This window comes from Mustela nigripes, chromosome 8 (genome assembly GCF_022355385.1).
Source record: "Mustela nigripes isolate SB6536 chromosome 8, MUSNIG.SB6536, whole genome shotgun sequence".
Lineage (NCBI taxonomy): Eukaryota > Metazoa > Chordata > Mammalia > Carnivora > Mustelidae > Mustela > Mustela nigripes.
The window spans coordinates 77,604,360-77,619,966 of NC_081564.1; the positions used below are offsets into that span (position 1 = coordinate 77,604,360).

At 37.1% G+C, this 15,607-nt stretch overlaps 1 protein-coding gene across 5 annotated transcripts in view; it reads right to left on the minus strand.

The window, feature by feature from the left end:
• The window catches only part of PIGN (phosphatidylinositol glycan anchor biosynthesis class N), a 103,054-nt gene that overhangs the window by 40,876 nt on the left and 46,571 nt on the right, over nucleotides 1-15,607 (minus strand). For all 5 annotated transcript variants that reach the window (XM_059409770.1, XM_059409771.1, XM_059409767.1 and 2 more), the window contains 6 exons: nucleotides 10,039-10,178; nucleotides 7,108-7,207; nucleotides 6,911-7,003; nucleotides 5,851-5,942; nucleotides 2,681-2,789; nucleotides 286-394 (listed from right to left, as the gene is read on the minus strand). In XM_059409770.1, coding sequence (XP_059265753.1) covers nucleotides 286-394; nucleotides 2,681-2,789; nucleotides 5,851-5,942; nucleotides 6,911-7,003; nucleotides 7,108-7,207; nucleotides 10,039-10,178 — 643 coding nt within the window. The remainder of the gene's footprint in view (nucleotides 1-285; nucleotides 395-2,680; nucleotides 2,790-5,850; nucleotides 5,943-6,910; nucleotides 7,004-7,107; nucleotides 7,208-10,038; nucleotides 10,179-15,607) is intronic.

The following is a 15,607-nucleotide window of genomic DNA, read 5'->3' on the forward strand; positions in this document are numbered from 1 at the left end:
CTCTCCTCCTCGGGAATCCCTTAGGGTTTTATCAAATGTGAATAAATATAGCCTTATTATCAGGTAAATAATATTCTATCAAGTAATTCTTATTAACACATGAATGGTCACAGAAGATTTAATTTTCTTTGTCAAATCCCAGCACGAGAAATCATAGCTGGTTATTATTATTTTCATTCAACAAAATTATTTCTTTCAGTAACAATAATACAGATGTAAATGGACAATTTGAAGATATGACTTGATATAATAACATTAACTCATCTGATTTGACTGCCCTCTTACCTAATGTTATCCAGCTAATGATCTGGTTGAAAAGAGGCAGTCCTTGTTTCTTGAGCAAACTGTCATGTGTCGTATACACAACATACATGGACAGCACAATGCTCAGCATCTGAAAGTAAATACAAAACACACCAGTAGAAGAGAAGGTAGTGAAAGACTAATTTATATATAAAAAGAATCCTTAGAAAATTGCTTGAACAACAGGAATCTAGACCCAAAGCTACTGAAATTGGAAGAGCTCACCATCTCACTACCAAGGCTATAGGATAGAGCTCTGGTAGTAAGCAAAGGCCCCCCTTTATAAGGACAAAATAAGGCATTTTACATTTTCAAGAGTAGTCTGATATGCGTGATCACACCATATCTATGTAGAAATACTCATTATTAATGTTGAAGATTTCTTAACTCATGAAAATGCAGATGGGGCCATATGGTTGAGTGCCCTCTACCTGTGGCTCTCACCCAGTCATATCCACCGACTCAACACGTATTTGGGGTCTGAATGTTCACCTGGTACTGGGAACACAAGGAACACAATATTCTTCAGAGAATATATATAATTGTAGAGAACTGGTAAACTATGGCTTGTAGGCTGGTGGCCTCTTCCTAGAAATAATGTTTTCTTGAAACTTAGTCACTTATGTGTAATCTACATTCATTCATTCATGTGTAGTCTACAGCTCCGCATACGCTACAGTGGTAGAGCTGAGAATTTACAACAGACTTCATATGACCCACAGCTGGAAATATTTATAATCTGGCACTCTAGAAAATTATTTGCCAACCCCTGAACTAATGGGTTATTTGCTATTTTTAAGAAATGACATAACTGGCTATAAATAAAGTATTATCTTCTAGAGATCAGATTAGCAACCTCATCACCAACCCTTGAGGTACCTTTAATTTCTCCTATATTTTCAGTGAATTCAGAAAAAAAATTGAAAAAATAATTTTAGAAAAAATATTATTGATAAAGCTATGAACAATCCTAGGATCCTTTTAATTGCAAGACACATTCTCATGTCAGAGATGTTAATATGTCAAAAGATATTTATCTTGGAATCACCAAAAATATGCTATACAATATAGCAATTAATTCAAATTAATAAAGTTAATGTAAAAAAAATTTCATAACAGATTTGCCAACTCAGGGGTATTTCCAGCAAAGACTGTAAGAATTTTAACATACTTGCTCCTATAGAGTGGGATCCAGAAACATTCACTTCTGCCAAAGTAGTCATAATTATAGGTGAATTCCGTCAAAGCTACCTATGGGCTTTAGTGTAAAGCCAGTCAGTGTACCATTTAAAATGAAATATACATTCCTGTTTTGACAGAACACTTGACAAAATATCTCTTCTCATTTTATATGTTCTCTGTTGTTCTTCAAGAATAAAATAACATCTTTTAAGTGTTGTTATACTTTTATTTTAGAGTGTTTTTGGCATTACTTTCTATTACCCCAGCTTTGTTTGGAGGAAATTTGGAAATTTTTTGAGAAGACTCCTGTAAGTTTTCTTTTGTCAGTGGTTCAGGATGTGTTCGTTTATTTATTTATTTATTTATTTATTTATTTATGTTAAAAAGAACCAAACAAGTAGTTTCCATGCTCACAACTCTGTATTATCTCTACAGTTTAAAAACAAACAGACTGAAGCTATATTACTGAAAATCGCACATCTAGTATGCAATATAACTGGGAATTGACCTGATTTTGAAACCTCAAGTTCAAAGTGCTTTTCACCACACCAAAGCCAGCAACCAAGGTGACGTCTACTTTCCCTGGCACATCATCTAAAGTATTAAAATGGCTATTTTTTATATACACATACTCAGAGGCTGCTCCTTCCCCTGGCTCAATGGCGCAATACAAAATCTCAGACCAAAGGGGGCTGCTTACAGCTCAGCTTTTTGGTCAACATGGATGCCTCTTATATTTCCCTAACCTCTGCTCTCTTGGCATCTTTGGGCTGCCTCCTGCTGACCTTTTGGCTATTTCATACCTCTTAGAGAATATATTTCCATGTAATATCTTAAACAGAGAGCTTTCTTTTCAGCTGGCAGGCACCGAGCAATGTAAATATGATGGCATCTTAAGAACAATATCATTAAGGGGTGCCTGGGTGGCTCAGTGGGTTAAAGCCTCTGCCTTCGGCTCAGGTCATGATCCCAGGGTCCTGGGATCGAGCCCCACATTGGACTCTCTGCTCAGCAGGGAGTCTGCTTCCTCCTCTCTCTCTGCCTGCCTCTCTGCCTACTTCTGATCTCTGTCAAATAAATAAATAAAAATCTTTAAAAAAAATAAAAAAATAAAAGAACAATATCATTAAATATAACCATAAGATCCACTTGGTCTATCATTAGTATAACATGGTGTTGAAAACCTGTAACTGACCTGAACTAGATGTAACAGCAGCTCTTCATTTATAAAATGATCTTTTCTTTTTAAGAGAGATGTTACAACACACAGGGATAGCAGGAGAACCAGCAAGCCGGCACCCATTCTGTTTTAAAACACAATTCACAATTTTAATTTTCCTTACGATAGTTACTGGAACACATAGTATATAAACATGTTAGATATTTACTCTAATGTAGACCCTATCAGTCATTTGGTTTTATCAAGATGAAGGAGCAAAATAGATATGTTGGTATAACAGGAATAAAAATCACAGGATGAAGATGCAGTAGGGGATGCCTGGGTGGCTCAGATGGTTAAGTATCTCCCTTTAGCTCAGGTTATGATCCCAGAGTCCTGGGATTGAGTCCTGCATTGGGCTCCTTGCTCAGTGGGGAGCCTGCTTCTCTCTCTGTCTGCCCCTCCCTCTGCTTGTGCTCTCTCCCTCTGACAAATAAACAAAAAAATAAAATCTCAAAAAAAAAAAAAAAGATGCAGTAGGGATGGGGCTATTTTTCATTTCTCACAATTTTTTAGTTATCTTTACCTTATTTCTTTGACTTTTTGAACTTCTAAAATTTTTAATCTGATTTGATTTTTTAAACTTTTATACATACCAGTTACCATAATTCTTAGCCTGACTTGGAAAAATTTACAGAAAACAACATAAAAAATAGTTATATGAATATATCATTAGTATCTACAACATAAACTTTCTGACTATGAGCACTAATTCACACAAAAAGGATCAACATTTCTATTCCCTACTATTGTTGGGAGGACAACATGTTTCCTTCTAGCATTGATCTTGGTACTTTCCTCAGCTGCTTGGGGCTAAAGGAAGGGCAGGACGAGGATCACAAAGGCAGCATGCAGGTGAGGCATCTGTATGGTAAAGAAACAACAAGTTACACTTTTTTTTTTTTTTTTTTTTTTGAAGAGAGGGAGGGAGGAGGGTGCGGAGGAGCAGAAGTAGAGGGACAGAGAGAATATTTAGCAGGTTCCGCACCCAGTCTGCAGTTGGACATGGGCTGGCTTGATCTCACAACCTGAGACCTGAACCTCAAGACCTGAGCTAAAATCAAGACGCAGATGCTTAACGGCCTGAGTCACCCAGTGCCCCCGATAAATTACGCTTTTTCAAGAACACGAGGTATGGTATGGTTCCTGAAGCTGAAGGACACTGACACCAAGGAAATGGTATACTAATATTACACTGTATTTCTCGCCTCCTAAAAATCTGAGTAACATAGGACAACCGAAATAAGGTTAAGGACACAGTCTGGAAGCAGGCAATACAAAAACTAAGAGAAAAGGAGTCGGTTGAAGAGAAATAAGAAAGACCCAAAAGCAGGGCTAAAAATGAATGCAAAACAGGAATTCCTAGGAAAATATTTGCTTGTTTTTGTTTTGATTCTTTTATGGGGAAAAAGTAATTACACATTCAACATGGATTACCATTAAAACTTATGAAAATAGCCATCTATGATCAAGATTCTTTGTTTGCTTTTCCTTTTAAAAAAATAATTTGGTATTTTAATTCACTGGCAAATATGTTTTTATTTTAGAGACTTAAGTAAAAGTTATTGTTATTTTTTATATTTTATTTTTCCTTTAATTTTATCCTTAAATGTTTCACATATCTGTCTTGGTAAGTTTCTAAAGAAGGGAGGTGATGTGAAAAATCAAATGGTGAGTAGAAATTTCTCCATGAACCAGGAGTCAAAGTAAAGAAGTTGCAAATAGAGCTACTAAAATACCAGCACAAACTTAAATCACTGTGGAATTTAAATTAAGAAGCATAGAGGGAAAAACATAATTTTTAAAAATACAAATTAGATTTCTCATGTTTTAACACATTTGCATCTTGAAATCATCTTTAGCAAAATATGCAAGTGGCAAATTTCTATGGAGACTATTCATATAATCTCTTCTCCTTTTAGTATATAAATTCTGCTTAACTATGCCAACACTGCTTGAGTAGGACAGAAAGGCAGACTGACCAAAGTGGGGAAACGGGCTTTATAAAAAGACAATAGGAGAGCTCACACAGAAATACGAAGCAAGAAATAAATGAAATACTTGAATTCATCTTCTTACATACTATTATAGTTTATGACAGATGCAAAATGTTTTTACTTAGTAACACTAATAAATTATGACTTAGAAGTATGGTCTTAGAATTCAATACAATTATTTTGGGCTTTACTAATAAATGGATTTTCTGGAATAATTCCTGACTTATTCCATATTAGCAATTCACAGAAATGAGATATATGTGTTCACTGATAAATACCATATAAATAACATAACAACAAAAAATTAACATACACTTAAAAAAATCATTTAAAAAATATTCTTCCTTCAGCTAAAAAAGATCTACCCTCACAATTAAAGATTAGGTTAAAATGTTTAAAAAGTTGCTTATAAAGAGTTCAAAACAAAGTAGCAAAGATAATTGCATGATTAGAAAATGAAAGGAAATGTTACATGAAATACAGATCATTTAGCTTGTCAAGCACGCACAGGCACATACACACAGAGCCAGTGGATTTCTTGATAATAATTTAAAAGCAAAGGTAATCAATTATTTTAGAGATGTATTTGGGATATATTGAGAAGAAATAAGTGTGATGGCAGCATGCATGTATACAGAATTTTCTAACAGTTTAAGTGGTTAGATATGGTAAAGTTGTCAATTGTCAAGGTACAGAGCTTCCTCCCCTAGAGATCATTACAAGCGATTAGAAAAGGAGACAATTTCATTATTCTAAGACATATAAAGTGTGGACATGCTCAAAGGCAAAGATGAAGATTTCATCAATGGATATTCTCACTTTTGGCAAACAGAACATTTTTTCATATGAAACCTTTTACTGATTCCTCAATATACAAAAGCTTCTAGACTTTTTTTAATTTGGCATTTTAAATTATCAGTGTTTGGTCCAATTTCATTTTTTTTGAAGGCCCAGAAGCATCTCCAAGGAGCCTTAATGCTCCCCAGAGCCCGAGCCAAAATCTCTGACTAATTATTTGATATTAGTATTTTAACTTTTGTTCATTAGTTTATTTTGAAACTCATGACCAAGATAAGGTTCAGATATCATGGTGTGGATTGAGAAAAACAATTATGTTGAAAAGAAAATAAGTTAAAATATTGTCCATACACTAGAAAGATATCTGGCTTTCGTCCTACAACAGGCATCAGTGGGAACACTGCCAGGAGCAAAGAGAAGAAAATCCAACTCAGTGAGATGCTCTAAAATAAATAAAAAAGTTATCTTTAGACAAGTATGGTAAAGAAAAGTGTCTTTAGTGTTTCACAGGCTATATGACTGTGAAGACTACATGCAAAACCTTAGAGCTGTTTAAACTGTAAAACAGTTCCTCTGGGTGGCAGATGTGTCATGTGATAGGTACTGTATTAGGTATAATATGAGCATTATCTGATTACCTTCCCACAGTAACCTCATAAGGTGGGTTATCTTACTCACAATATTTCAGATGAGGAAACGGAGCTCAGAGATGTTAAAGTATCAGTGGTACCAGGTCCAAGACCAGCAAATGAAACAGCCAGGATTTAAACCTGGGTCATATTTCACAGCAAGGGCTTCAATCAACTTATGGGACACCATATACTGATGGCATCTAAAGGAAAGCTGGCCTGCAATCGTAATCAAGTGATTGAGCTCAGGAGGGAAGGAAGTAGAAATACTTCTGCAATTAAATTAAGATACAAAATTATCAATCACTCCCTTAGTTGGAGAATCTTCTAAGTTCTCATAGGGTGGAAAGAAGATATTTCTATCCTCCTGTTACCTCCATCAAAAAAGTATCAAAGTGGAAACATGAGCCAATTCTCAGGGCTGGGGGAAAGGTGATTCCTCTGACTTGAGTTCCGAGCACTGCCTCCTAAGCCGCTGGACTGCTCTAGACAATACCATCCTTTTAGATATTTGAGGCTAATGGAATCTAGGAAGCAATTTAGAGAAGGACATACCAGTTCTGCCTCAGAGTATTTCAATCATCGCATGACCAATTCATTGTGATATCAAAGTCTATGTGAATCACTTAAAGGTAACCTCGGTCCTCCTGTCAAAAGGACCAGGCTCTTTATGTAAGGACACGTTCTACCCTTTTCTCTAAAAATGAACAATTCCCTGAGTTAAACACATATCAAAACAAAGTAGTGACTCATCTGTCAGATGTCAAAACAAGTACTTGTACCTTTGCTCGAGTCCGTAGCTGAGTGATAAATGGCCAACACGCGAAAGCTACAAGTCCAGCGGTGAGCGTGTAGCGGTAGAAAAAACTGAGAACCTAGCAATGCATTCCAAAGAAGAAATGAAAAATGAGGTCATTTAAAAGGAGTTACATATGTATGAAAGAGATCTGAAAATTCTGTAATGCGGTAAATTACTCACTAATACTTCAATTCCCAGGGTAAAGATGAACAGGCGGGCAACCAACTGACTTGGAGGAAAGGTTAACAGGGATAAGACAAAGTCCTGAATGACTCGAAACCTATTTGACAAGATTATTTACAAAAAGATTATTTATACTATACAGTGAACAAAACTTTAGGTTATGTAGGGTAAAAAATAAAAACTGGCAAACCTAGAAATCAGGGACTGACTTTTCAATTCATAGGTTATTCAAAAACTAGTACAATCTCTAACAAATTTCTCTCAATGGCTTCTTCACTTCAGTCATTTTTTTGAAAACTAGAAGTATGTTAGGAAAAAGTGTAATTTCTGAATTTGATAATGATCACAAAAATTTGTTTTAAAAATAAACATTAGGGGCACCTGGATGGCTCAGTTGTTAAGTGTCTGCCTTTGGCTCAGGTCATGATCCCAGGGTCCTGAGATCGAGCCCCACATCAGGCTCCTTGCTCAGCAGGAAGCCTGCTTCTTCCTCTCCTTCTCTCCCTGCTTGTGTTCCCCCTCTCTCCCTGTGTCTCTCTCTGTCAAATAAATAAAAACCTTTAAATAAAAAAAAAATAAAAATAAACATTAATGATAAACAAATGTTTGATCTTAGGCTACACATGAGTACATACAATGAGAGATATATGATCAGAAATAAAATACAATGAACCCAAATGGACAAAAACCGGAAAAATTTTTAAATTCACCAAGGCTAATCTTATACTGAAATCTCAAATATCTTAACAAAATGAGCATAGGTTTTCCTAATCTAGGTAGAGAAAATCTTTTTTTTTTTTTTTTAAAGATTTTATTTATTTATTTGACAGACAGAGATCACAAGTAGGCAGAGAGGCAGGCAGAGAGAAAGAAAGAGAGAGAGAGAGGGAAGCAGGCAGGCTTCCTGCGGAGCAGGGAGCCCGATGCGGGGCTGGATCCCAGGACCCTGAGATCATGACCCGAGCCGAAGGCAGCAGCCCAAACCACTGACCCACCCAGGCGCCCCTAGGTAGAGAAAATCTTAACTGCACTTTTTTCTTTGAACTAAATAACCTTTTCCAAACCCAATTTAAGATGCTGCTAATTGTACACTCATTGTAATTAAATGTGAATCCATAACTGCTAAAAATGCATTACATACTTGAGTACTTTACATTTTATAACTGAAAAAATTTTTTTAGCATTTGTAGTGATTAAGTAAGTAATTATAAAAGGTAAGTATCATTTAGTTTATGATCTTTTTCTGACTGAAAACAATGGCCACATAATGTTATCATCTACTAAGTAAATATAACACCAGTCTAAAAAAGAATGCTTCTTTTGTTTTCAACAGTGAATAAGCATGGGAAAACAAGAGATGATTCTGTAAATCATTTAGAAGATCTTATAGGAAAAGTGAATTTTTATGTTTTATTTTCTATATAACCTATCAAAAAGATAAAGATAGAACACAACGTGCATTCAAAATCACCATCCCTCTTAAAGTTTAAACACATACGTCATCTTCATAATGAAGACATTTAATAATTCAGGAGAGGTTCTGTAGTAGAATAGAATTTTCTGCAAGGATAAAACTTCCATTCTAAAAATTTTTAAACCAGGGGGCGCCTGGGTGGCTCAGTTAAGCCACTGCCTTCGGCTCAGGTCATGGTCTTAGGGTTCTGGGATCGAGCCCCGCATTGGGCTCTCTGCTCAACGGGGAGCCTGTTTTCCCCTCTCTCTGCTTGCCTCTCTGCCTATTTATGATCTCTCTCTCTCTGTCGAATAAATAAACAAACTCTTTAAAAAAAAAAATAAATAAATTTTTAAACCAAAATAAATGACACAAGAAAAAAATCTGATTTAAGTGTATATATGTAGCAATCCTAGTCCTTTCAAATGGAGATGCAACACTATGTCCTTTTGTTAGTGTCTTTTTGTCTTATATTTTTAATGTTTAAAATATTAAACATTTTAATATTAATTTTTATTTTTGATATTTTAATATGTTAATATTTTTAAATACTTAATGTTTTTAAAGGATAGAAAATGTGGTCAAAGGTGGAGTTAACAAAAATTAGAATAAAAATACACATCGTGTCTTGACAAACATGTTGGCCAACCCTGAAAATACCCTTACTAAGTCTTGGCTCTTTCTCCCTGGTGTGCTCTTGGGGTCTGGTTTTCTCAGAGGATGCCTGGATGCCCAAGACCAAGTTTAAATTCTAGGTTACTGGTGCAAATATAGAGGTCACCATAATGTGCAACATGACCCTCGCTCCCTATGAACATGAACCAGCCCAATATTTGGGTGGTTTTATTTTAAAGTGCTTAAAACTCGCCTGAGAGCTCTACCTCTGACGTCTTCTCTAATGGTAAGTAAGTATCCCTCTTACTTCCAGGTTGTAAGGAGGCACTTAAAGGAAGAAACCATGGCCCATGTGAATAATATCTACCACTCTCTGTAGGTATACATTACAGGCCTGGATTTAATTACAAAGTTCCATTTACCTAGGTTGAAATGATAGCTACAAAAAGAAGGGGGAAAATGTGCGGAAAGAAAACATGTACATTTCCTTGTGAAATATGATGCGCTGGGATCTCAGATGATGAGTCTAATTCAAAATAGAAGTTATTTCTGGCAAACTACCATCAATATTAATTACCCTACTTGTCGTCCAGATTTTTCTTATTTATAGAGGATACAAAAAGAGGGGACAAGGTCAATAATACCTCAGGGCAATAAAGATGAAGTCAAAAGGGAAAGGCAAAACAAAAAGGATGTTTATATGCAACATTTGTGCTGCTACAAATGAAGTGAGAAGGCTCAGAGATTGGAGGGTATTATAAATATCTTTGATGATTCATGCCATAGAAATCTCATGCACTTTAAATACAAATTAAACTGTCAATGAAGTGTAAAATAAGACAGTAAGGTGTGTTACTTACTCTCTCAGCACAGCATACCATATGGGGATTGGCAACAAACAATATACGTAGTAAGTCCAGGGACAGTCTTGAATCAGCAGGAAAAATGCTACTAAAACACCAAGAGCTATAAAACTACATGCCAGGAGGTGGCTTGGTTTCTGAAAATCAAACAGAACATTAAGACACTTCTAAATTCATATTAATTGATAGGTTTTTAAAATCATACCACTACCTGATTAATTGAAGAACTACATTAAAAAAATTTTTTTGTCATTGGAGAAGTATCATTACAGAGAAAAAAGTTGGATATCCTTGACATTGCTGTAATTTAAAGGTGATCGTGTTCCTCTAGTTTGTTTGCAAATATGTCTGAACATATTTCTCTTTAGTAACAATCTTAAAAATGTTGACTGAGCTCCCTGACCAGCTCACAGAAGCCCATTTAACGCACAATAAACTGTGGGACTTAATCTTCCTTTGGAACAATGCTTCTGTCTATTCAAACTCCAACTTGACATGCTGGCCATGCTCCTCTCCCCATTGCCCAACCACAGTGTGTTCATTCCGTCATATCTTCTCTTCCCAACCACCTGCCAGACAAAAAAGGAGTTCCTCAATGTAAGCCACCTGTGATGGCCTCCATGGGCCACACGGGCCCATGGGTGCTCTGGGCCAGGAGTAATGAAGCAAGCTTCAGGGACAGACATTCCAGTGACTGGAAAAAGAATGCAACTACGGAGAGCTGGGATGATAATAACAGCACCAGAGGAAAAAACCAGGAATGGAGGGGTTAGACGGCATTATCTTTTGTCTGTCCCTTATTTAGTCTCTGTTTTCCTCTTGCATTGCTAGCCAAAGCTAAGTAAGGTGAGAATTAAGAATTACTCAGTGGAGTAGAGGAATTGCAGAGGAGGAAGACAAGAGATTTTTTTCCTCCTTACAATTCCTCCTTACTGGCATAAGATGTCATCAGAAAGGAAGTACGAAACAAGGATAAACGAGGACATCGTTGTGAAAAGGAAGGTGAAACACCAGCAGTGTGATTAAGAGTTTGGACTACACAGATCAGAACTCAAAATCTGGCTCAGTCACTTGCTCTATTTACAACCACATACAACCATGAACAAAGTAAAAAACTGTAGTGAGACTTAATTTTATCCCATTTATAAAATGAAAATAATAATTCCATATCTACTTATCACGGTCGATAATGTTTAGGTTGTGCAGAGCTTAGCAAAATGTCTGGAATGTCATTAATGCCTAGTAAATAACCGTTGCTTTTATTAGCTTCATTTTTACTCTCTCCTCCCTTATTTCTTTGTGTTAGTCCCAAAAGGCATGACAGAAACGTGTGAGTAACAGCACTGGAGATGGCGATGTGCGAGACAGCAAGGGAGGTCCCATAGCCAGGCACACATCTCCAAGACAAGCGGGTGGCTGGAGTCTACAAGCTGAAGGTGGCCAAGGCATGTACTCATTTTAAGAGGTGAGACTGGTTTCATGTCATTTTGAGAATAGTAAAATAATAACAAAAGAAGCTGAAAAGAGTATTTTTTAAAAAATTCCAGGGATTTTCTGGAGTCCATATAATATGGTGTAATAATCTAACCCTTTGATACCTAAAATAGATATTACCAATGACGTTCGCTTGTAGGAAATGAAGTCATGAAGAATTCAGTACAGCTGAAGTAGAGATTGAAAGGCTTTTTAATAGTAAGAGTGGGGGGCATTTTCTCCTTTATCATTGACTCCCCACCGCCCCCCGCCCCTCAAGACTCACTTGATGGTAATGAGCCACGAGGGGGCATTAGGACCAGTTCTTTGTCCAGCAAACGCTTACTAAGCTGCACTCTCTATGCTGTGCTCCGTGCTAGGTGCTGGCCTTCAAGGGTTTCGAACCATAGAGGTCGAGATGGTATCATGAAACTTGGTTTAAGGGATTAATATTTGGGGATTTTTATTAGGTAATAGGAAAGTAAAGGCAAGCATATGGCAAGATACGGATATTTAGTTCTAAAGCAAGTAACATTTGAACTGGCAAAAAAGCAGAGAAGAGTATCTAGAAGCTACATGCAGAATACAACGAAGAGGGGCTGTAGCAAATGACAGTGAATATCTTCTTTTCTTTAAAGAAAAGAAGATATTCACTGCCTGTAATGGTGATAGATTAAAAACGACTTGTTTAATTTGGATGACACTGTCATGGAGAAGGGACAGAAATTTTGGAGTCAGACCTAAATTTAATTCCAATGCTGTCCTCATAGTTGCCCATCCCTTTGACTAACCCATTTAGTCTAAAGCTCTGTTTCCTCAGCTGGCAATGAGGATCGTATCTGTTGCGAGCCTAGGGCTCCCTCCCCCACAGGCCCTCTCTACTCAGGAACTCAGGAGGCCATATTACCTCCCTCCTCAGCTGGCCCATGCTGCTCTCTCTGTGTGTCCTCTTCCCCTTTCCTACTGAGCTATCCTATTCACCCTTTAAGACTTCACTTTGGGGGCACCTGGGTGGCTCAGTTGGTTAAGCATCTGCCTTTGGCTGAGGTCATGATCGAGGGTCCTGGGATCAAGCCCCACATTGGGCTCTCTGCTCAGTGGGGAGTCTGCTTCTCCCTCTCCCTTTGCCCCCCACCCCCTCTGCTTGTGCTCTCGCGCTCTCTCTCAAAAAAAAAAAAAAAACTTTCAAAAAAAAAAAAAAAAAAGGCTTCACTTTGGCAACAACGTCCCCTGCGAAGCCTCCCTACCCCCCACTGCAGGCCCCGCGTTCTAACACATGCACCGCGGGGCACAGCTGGGCTTCATCTGACCTCCGAGCTGCTCTCCAGGCCTGCCTTCAGTTAAGGCTAGGGACCCACTGGCATTTTATTCTTCCTTCAAAACTGTCAGGACTGCATCTCTTCACTGGGTTATGAACTCTCACCAAAGAGGAATCAGAACGTTTTTGCAAACAAAACGAAAGCGTTCAAAATACTTTTCATAACCTCTACGGTAATGGTCGGTTTTGTGTTGGCTTGACTAGGTGACAGTCCCCAGTTCTCCAAACACTGATCTAGGTGTTGCTGTTAGCATATCTTGTAGATGTGACTAAAGTCCACAATCAGCTGAATTGAAGTAAGGGAGATCATCCTCCGCAATTGGGGTGAGCCTGCTTCAGTCAGTTGAAAAGCTTTAAGAGCACAGCGGTGGCTTCCCTATAAAGAAGCATAACTAGTGAGTGTGGCTTCGGCTCCTGCCCGCCAGCTCCAGGCTGCCCCTCCTCAGGGCCTGACCTATGGACTTGGGACTCGCCTAACTGTGCCCACAATCACATAAGCCAATTCCTTACACAAAATCTCCTAATGTACAGATCCCACTGGTTCTTTCACTCTGGCTTAATGCTAACGAATGCACCAACTCCTCAGTAATGGTTTGAAGTCTAGAGTCCCCCATTTGAGGCCTTGGATTATTTCAGTGTAATCTAAACTATTGGTATGATCTTTCATTAGTCCCTTGAACCAACCTTCCGCATTCTCCCCAAATTGAACTATTTATTTTGAAAGTAGTATGAAAGAGCCTGAATTTAAGTATCAGAAAATATTAGTTATTTCATACCCATGTGTCCTTGAAGAAAACATGTATCTCTCTGAGCCTAAATTCCCCCATCTGTATTTATGAGAATCACAACCACCAAATTTAGAGTAGTGTTAAGCTTAATTGAATAACACATGTAAAGCACCCAGGACAGTCCTGGGATAGTGGGGCTCAATAAATATTCCTTATTATCCCAGCATAATCATACATTTTCCCAACTCTGCTTCTGTTTATATCATTCAATTTGCTTCTCATCTGCTCCCTATAGTTGTTAAATTTCCACCAGGACTTATATTTTCCTGCTATCATCGCCCTCACTATAGGGAGCTCACCTCTTTTTAAAATACGATGGTCTTTATATAACAAACAAAGTATACTGAAGTTGTTAAATGTTAAAACTGTCTTTTCCAATGTCGTGCAGTATAGCGACCTACATCTGACAAGGAGATTATGTGGGTACATCTCTTACCTATTTAATTTAATTCCAGGCTCCTTGAGGGCAGAATCTGGATTTTGTATTTTTTTGGACAGCCTAGGCAGTAGCTCGCATAATACTATACACTCAATTAAACATTCACTGCATTATCAGATGAATGAATACAGGAGAACTATCAGCCATGAAATTGTGTTGATTCCTCAATCTAAGGACTTCATTATCTTTTCTCAACTATTCTCCAAATATCAAAATAAAAATGAAAAAGCAGTGTCTGGCCCAAGACTGTTTTGAATTCAAATCTCAATTCTTCTACATCCTAGCTCAGTGGCCTTTGGCAAAATACTTAAACAGCTTTGGTTTCCTCTTTTGTAAAACAAAATCATAATGCCTACTTCTAGCACTAATGTTAGTTTACAATGACAAACTGCAAGTACCCAGCAGAATGCCATTGCTAAAACACAGCTGGTTCTGTTTCGTTTGCTACCATGTCAAAAATGATTCTTGTCCTCGTCCATTTTACATACATTCAAATAATGAAAATTACTTGAGGGAAAATGTTAAGATGCACTAAAGCAGTATAAAAAACTGGAATAGGGGCGCCCGGGTGGCTCAGTGGATAAGCCTCTGCCTTCAGCCCAGGTCATGATCTCAGGGTCCTGGGATCGAGCCCCGCATTGGGCTCTCTGCTTGGCGGGGAGCCTGCTTCCCCCTCTCTCTTGGCCTGCTGCTCTGCCTATTTGTGATCTCTCTCCCTCTGTCAAATAAATAAATAAAATCTTAAAAAAAAAAAACTGGAATAAATACCACTGTTCTTCCTTCCCTCATTACAGCAAAATGAAATATAAAATTGGAAAAGTTACTACTGGAAATGTTTGCAGACTGTTACTATCAATAATATATCATCCAGATATATTACTTTATAGAGGATTTGGACACAGTAATAATAATACAAGTGAAGTAAAGAAAATGGAAATGGCATATTCTCCCTAACAAATGATAATTGGCAATATATTTTAAAAAAGTATAGTGTTTTAATGTAGTAAAACCATAAATGTGCTTTTATATTTACTCAGATATATGAAGTACTCTTACAGCTTTTTTTTTTTTTATTGAAAGTACAGTAAATTACTTAACTCTTAAAACTAGGATTCTTAAAACAAGGATAAATAGAAAGTTCTGAGAATTTGCATTAAGAATTTCAGAAAGTTGCAAGAAGGTAAGAATAGTTCCAGAAAAGCTCATATATTATTTTTAAAGGGGCATTTTTAGTAAGTGATTTTATTGCTTTCTAGCTTCTAAACTTTTATTAGCAGGTAAAATTAAATATATTGCTTTGAAGTAGTTTTCTGGCCACCTGTACTAGAAAGATATGGGATGCTTATAACATGCTAAATAATTATTAAAAGGAATAGAAAATCAACAGTTAATGCCATCGAAGGATTTAAATTGTAAGTTATCTTTAGAGCCCTCTTAAGTTACAGGGCCATTATTATTAATAGACCCTTTCCCCAACCAGAGAAATAAAGATAACCGAGGGGAAAAAAAAAAAAGACTCAAAACAACAAAAGCCAATGAAAGGTAAGA